Source organism: Bidens hawaiensis, unplaced genomic scaffold, assembly GCF_021521415.1.
Source record: "Bidens hawaiensis isolate Kalapana, Puna unplaced genomic scaffold, B.hawaiensis_p1.1 tig00031130_1, whole genome shotgun sequence".
In the NCBI taxonomy this organism is placed as follows: Eukaryota; Viridiplantae; Streptophyta; class Magnoliopsida; order Asterales; family Asteraceae; genus Bidens; species Bidens hawaiensis.
In genome coordinates, this window is record NW_027495224.1 from 138,657 (window position 1) to 144,628 (window position 5,972).

Sequence of the window (5,972 nt, forward strand, 5' to 3'; positions counted from 1 at the left end):
TCAAAAAGATCCATAGATCTAAAAGAGGCTTCCAGATCTGTGCAAAAAGAAACGGCCTGATTCGAATGATCAGGTCTCCGGATCTGTGATGGTTTTAAATCTGCTCCGGGCTTCAGATCTGTCTAGATCTGATTTACAGATCTAGGTCTAGATTACAGACCTGGATTTTAGGTCTAAAGTTGCAGATCTGACTCTAAAATTGCAGATCCAGAAATTACCAGACTTCCGTCGCCATGTACGCGTGCCCGCGGATTCTCACTCCGCAGCCGTGCATGTGCCGCCGCGGAAACCACCATCTGTGCTTTGCGCAAGAGACCTCCGCCATGCACGCGCACACACAAGTCACCACTCCATCGCCGTGCATGTGCGCATCAGGCCTCGCGCCAAACTTCAAGGGTGGGAATCCTCATAATATCCCATATGGCTACGCGCCAAACTTAAAGGTTGGGAATCCTCATAATATCCCGCATGGCTACGCGCCAAACTTCAAGGTTGGGAATCCTCATAATATCCCATATGGCCACGCGCCAAGGTTGGGAATCCTCGTAATATCCCATATGGCTACGCGCCAAACTTCAAGGTTGGGAATCCTCATAATATCCCATATGGATACGCGCCAAACTTCAAGGTTGGGAATCCTCATAATATCCCATATGGCTACGCGCCAAGGATGGGAATCCTCATAATATCCCATATGGCTACGCGCCAAACTTCAAGGTTGGGAATCCTCATAATATCCCATATGGCTACGCGCCAAGGTTGGGAATCCTCGTAATATCCCATATGGCTACGCGCCAAACTTCAAGGTTGGGAATCCTCATAATATCCCATATAGCTACGCGCCAAGGTTGGGAATCCTCGTAATATCCCATATGGCTACGCGCCAAACTTCAAGGTTGGGAATCCTCATAATATCCCATATGGCTACGCGCCAAACTTAAGGGTTGGGAATCCTCATACCATATGCTCACGCATCACATATGCTCACGCATATTACACATGCTTACGCATCACATGCTCACACATATCACTATCTACGCGCACGCGCATGCAACATCTGCGCGTGGCACATAACACAAAACCAAAGTCTACGCGCACGCGCATGCAACATCTGCGCGTGGCGCGGGACATAAAGTAGCTCGTAAGCCGCCTCACGCGCAAGCTCCACTATTATTACAGCTCGTAAGCCGCCTCGCGCGCAAGCTATTATTATTCTTATAGCTCGTAAGCCGCCTCACGCGCAAGCTTCATTATTCTTACAGCCCGTAAGTCGCCTTACGCGCAGGCTTTATTATTCATACAGCTCATAAGACGCCTCGCGCGCAAGCTGTTATTATTCTTTTAGCTCGTAAGACGCCTCGCGCGCAAGCTCTATTATTATAGCTCGTAAGCCGCTTCACGCGCAAGTCTCATTATTCTTACAGCCCGTAAGTCGCCTTAGGCGCAGGCTTCATTATTCATACAGCTCATAAGACGCCTCGCGCGCAAGCTGTTATTATTCTTTTAGCTCGTAAGACGCCTCCCGCGCAAGCTCTATTATTATAGCTCGTAAGCCGCTTCACGCGCAAGCTTCATTATTCTTACAGCCCGTAAGTCGCCTTACGCGCAGGCTTCATTATTCATACAGCTCATAAGACGCCTCGCGCGCAAGCTGTTATTATTCTTTTAGCTCGTAAGACGCCTCGCGCGCAAACTCTATTATTATAGCTCGTAAGCCGCTTCACGCGCAAGCTTCATTATTCTTACAGCCCGTAAGTCGCCTTACGCGCAGGCTTCATTATTCATACAGCTCATAAGACGCCTCGCGCGCAAGCTGTTATTATTCTTTTAGCTCGTAAGACGCCTCGCGCGCAAGCTCTATTATTATAGCTCGTAAGCCGCTTCACGCGCAAGCTTCATTATTCTTACAGCCCGTAAGTCGCCTTACGCGCAGGCTTTATTATTCATACAGCTCATAAGACGCCTCGCGCGCAAGCTGTTATTATTCTTTTAGCTCGTAAGACGCCTCACGCGCAAGCTTCATTATTATTATAGCTCGTAAGTCGCCTCGCGCGCATAATTTTATTACTCACAGCTCGTAAGCCGCCTCACGCGCCAGCTCAATTATTATTCTCAAAGCTCATAAGACGCCTCTCGCGCGCAAGCTTTATTACTCTCACAGCTCGTAAGCCGCCTCACGCGCCAGCTCAATTATTATTCTCAAAGCTCATAAGACGCCTCTCGCGCGCAAGCTTTATTATTCATAGCTCGTAAGTCGCCTCTCGCGCGCAGGCTTTATTATTCTTAGCTCGTAAGACGCCTCACGCGCAGGCTTTATTATGCTACAGCCCGTAAGACGACCCTTGCGCGCCAGCTTAATTATTATTCTCAGCTCGTAAGTCGCCCCGCGCGCCAGCTTAATTATTATTCTCATAGCTCGTAAGCCTCAGCTCGTAAGACGCCTCTCGCGCGCAGGCTTTATTATTCTCAGCTCGTAAGTCGCCTCTCGCGCGCAGGCTTTATTATTCTTAGCTCGTAAGTCGCCTCTCGCGCGCAGGCATTATTATTCTCATAGCTCGCAAGTCGCCTCACGCGCAAGCTTCATTATTATTACAGCTCGTAAGCCGCAACTCGCGCAGGCTCTATTATTATAGCTCGTAAGCCGCCTCACGCGCAGGCTTCATTATTTTTACAGCTCGTCACCATCATGAAGAAAATCTCTCAAGACAATAAAGACAAGGCCAAAGAACAGGGAAAAAACCGCCTCATAGCCTAACACACCTCATAAAGTCCAGCGCTACACCTAGACGCTTGCGCGTCCAGGAGCAACACTGGACTTGGGGGGGCTTGTAGGGGTATGGTACTAAACCCGGTTTTACGATCCTAAATTTATTATGTTTGGCTTATTTTATTACATGGACTAATACAATGTTATTGGGCTGAGGGGGTTTTGTGGAGGTAACCCTAACTGGGCTAGGCCCATTAGGGTATCATGATGGTGGCCATGAGACTCTCTATATAAGGAGGTCTCCACCTCCTTATTGAGAGGTCATGCTCAATAAGAGCCACCACCACTTTTTTGTGTATGTGAACAAGAAATCCTCAGGATATCTTAGCAGTCACCTCCACACCCCCAAAAACCATTGCAGGTCTCAGGCGCAGCCGCAGAAGAAGATCAAGACGTGGTTCGTTCATCTCGAAAATCCGTGGAAACATCGTCATGGATCAGGTTATTATTTTTATAATATAACCTTTTTTTTAACTGACTTGTAGCTTTAATAATATGCAATATTTTGCATTTGTGATAACTCAATGACGCATTGTGTGTTGTATATTTTATGGAAAATTTATCATGAATTATAACTTTGAAAAATAGAAATTTATTTAATAACCCATCAAGTGTGAAATCTTTGATTCATTATTCATATGAAAATACTTTATTATTATCGTTAAAACTATTGCTCAAAATGATAAATTTATAATTAATACTACCTTTCAGTTCCATATCTTTTAACCACTTGGGCTAGCTCAAGTGGCAAGCCAAATGATAGGTAACTCAAGTTCGAATCTTGATGGCGACACGAGTTTTCTATTAGAGTGTCCATTCCCAGAGAGCTTGCTCTTGTGGGCGGACAACTCCTGTCAAGTGGCAGAGGGCTCGAAATTTTCTCGTGGAACGTCTAGCCAAACTCGGATGCCAAGCGTGGACCCGGTTAAGACAACATAGTCTTGGCCCGAGTGGGGCGGTTGGAGCTCTCGGAGCTCTCTCCGATAGCTGTGGCTGAATATTCAACCACTATGAAAGTCGCCGTTCAAAAAAAAATATATTACCTTTTTAACATGATCCAAAAGCATTCACTAGTTTGACCCATTTCATATTATATTTGGTCATAAAGTGTCCTTTTTGTGTACGTCCCCTTAGCCAACATCTATTATATAAACCCTTCATCTTTCCCTTCCATTTTTCACAATCTCACACATTAGAAATCATAAAACATACCATATAATTTTATAAACATTTCAAGTGTAACAATGGTTAGAGCCCCGTGTTGCGAGAGGATGGGGTTAAAGAAAGGCCCGTGGACACGTGAAGAAGATCAAATCCTCGTTAATTACGTTAATATGTACGGTCATGACAATTGGCGTGCTCTCCCTAAACTAGCCGGTACGTTTCTGCCCATAGCTCTTTTTATTCTATTATTATGAGAATCTATTACCAGAAAACTCATAGAAACTGAATTTAAAATTTTATTTGATAGGTTTGTTGAGATGCGGAAAAAGTTGCAGGCTAAGATGGATTAATTATTTAAGACCAGATATTAGACGGGGTAACTTTGCTAGGGAAGAAGAACAAACCATCATACAATTGCATGCAGCCTTGGGAAACAGGTTTGTTTTATACTTTTATTATCCATGTAAATCATTATAATGTTTTTAAGGTATTTTGTGAACTAACATGGTCAAATAAATTGATTGGAACTATAGATGGTCGGCTATTGCAGCACAATTACCTGGAAGAACAGATAACGAGATAAAAAACGTGTGGCACACTCATTTAAAGAAAAGAGTGAACACGATGAACAAACCCGAAAAGGAATACCAAGTCTTAGATTATCATCAGCAACAAAAACCCGAATTAAAAGAAGAGGAGATTGGGACATCACCATCATCGTCATCATCGAAGATGTCGGAAAATAATAATTCGGGTGCGGGTGGTCAAATTAATTCTCCTCAGCATTCTTACAGTGAAACATCTTCGGAGATTACATTGGATAATAAAGGTGACATGCAAGTGCTAGGAGGAAACTTGGAACAAATGGATGATGATTTCTGGTCGGAGATATTCTCCGGTGAAAGCTCCGGTGAGTTGACGGAGGTGGAAGGAGGGTATGAATATTACAAGTTTAATATGTATGATGACATGCAGTTTTGGTCCAATGCATTAACAACAGGTGATGAGTTACCAAAATTCTAGGCAACAAGTTTTTTTTTTTTTTTCTAGTTATTATTGAGTTTGATTTTTGTTTAGAAAAATCATTGAAGCAAATTATGTTAATTAAAATGAAAGAAAGATGTACTTTGTTACAGTGATGAAGTTTTTGAAATAAACGGTTTTGCATTGGTAAATTATATAATTAATGTTGATACTTGAAATTACATATATTTGGAAAATGTATAAAGTTGAAGTGTGTCATGAGATTTTGTTGTGTTGAAATACATTATTATCAAATATAAATGATAAAAGCTATGATTATTAAAATATAAACATTTAAAGGATATTAATTAAACATAAAGATACAAAAATCTCAAAATTCAATAGGATAATTGATACAAGTAAATGTAAAGGAATTTTACCAAACTTAAATATTTTAAAATTTAATTGATTTTATTTGAATGCAATATAAATATTACAAGTCGATTGTATTAAATATATAGTATTACTAGCTTTTGCACCCGTGTATTACACGGAATTTGTAAAATAATAAAGATAAAAAGATCCATTATCTGAAAGAATGAACAAAATTATAGATAAAAAGAAGATAAAATATATAGTACAAACAATAAGAAGTCTACAATCTCAAATTTACAAATTCGATTTTTTTATATACAACATTTGCAAAAAAAAATTTGACCAATTACCCGTTGATAACTATGATAATGAGATGAGAGATTAAAGAATTAGAAGAGAAATTATAACTCATTTCTCAAAATTGTTTTGTCTCATAACCCATAGATAGGTAGGATAAATAAGATGAGAAATTAGAGAATTATAAATTAAATTATAACCCATTTGGCAATATTATTTTGACCCATGACCAATGGATAGTTAGGATGAATGAGATGAAAGATTAGAGAATTAGAAAGAAAATTATAACCCATTTGTCAATATGGTTTTGCTCCATAACCCATGGATAGTTATGATGAATGAGAATAGAGATTAGGCTAAGAATGAATGTAGGATTGCCACATCATCCTCATTATTTTCTTATTAG

At 40.9% G+C, this 5,972-nt stretch overlaps 1 protein-coding gene across 1 annotated transcript; it reads left to right on the forward strand.

The window, feature by feature from the left end:
- The first annotated feature begins 3,874 nt into the window (after positions 1-3,874).
- LOC143581656 (transcription factor MYB14-like) lies at positions 3,875-4,954 on the forward strand. The gene is made up of 3 exons (XM_077064393.1): positions 3,875-4,144; positions 4,239-4,368; positions 4,465-4,954. The coding sequence occupies exons 1-3, from the start codon at positions 4,012-4,014 to the stop codon at positions 4,952-4,954; spliced, it is 753 nt and encodes a 250-aa protein (XP_076920508.1). The 5' UTR covers positions 3,875-4,011.
- The last annotated feature ends 1,018 nt before the right edge of the window (positions 4,955-5,972 follow it).

What these genes read in the sequence shown, in the direction of transcription:
- LOC143581656 (XM_077064393.1), top strand. Translation starts at nt 4,012, where the DNA reads ATGGTTAGAGCCCCGTGTTGCGAGAGGATGGGGTTAAAGAAAGGCCCG. An exon ending in TGCTCTCCCTAAACTAGCCG is followed by an intron (nt 4,145 to 4,238) that starts GTACGTTTCTGC and finishes TTTATTTGATAG; the next exon opens with GTTTGTTGAGATGCGGAAAA. An exon ending in CATGCAGCCTTGGGAAACAG is followed by an intron (nt 4,369 to 4,464) that starts GTTTGTTTTATA and finishes TTGGAACTATAG; the next exon opens with ATGGTCGGCTATTGCAGCAC.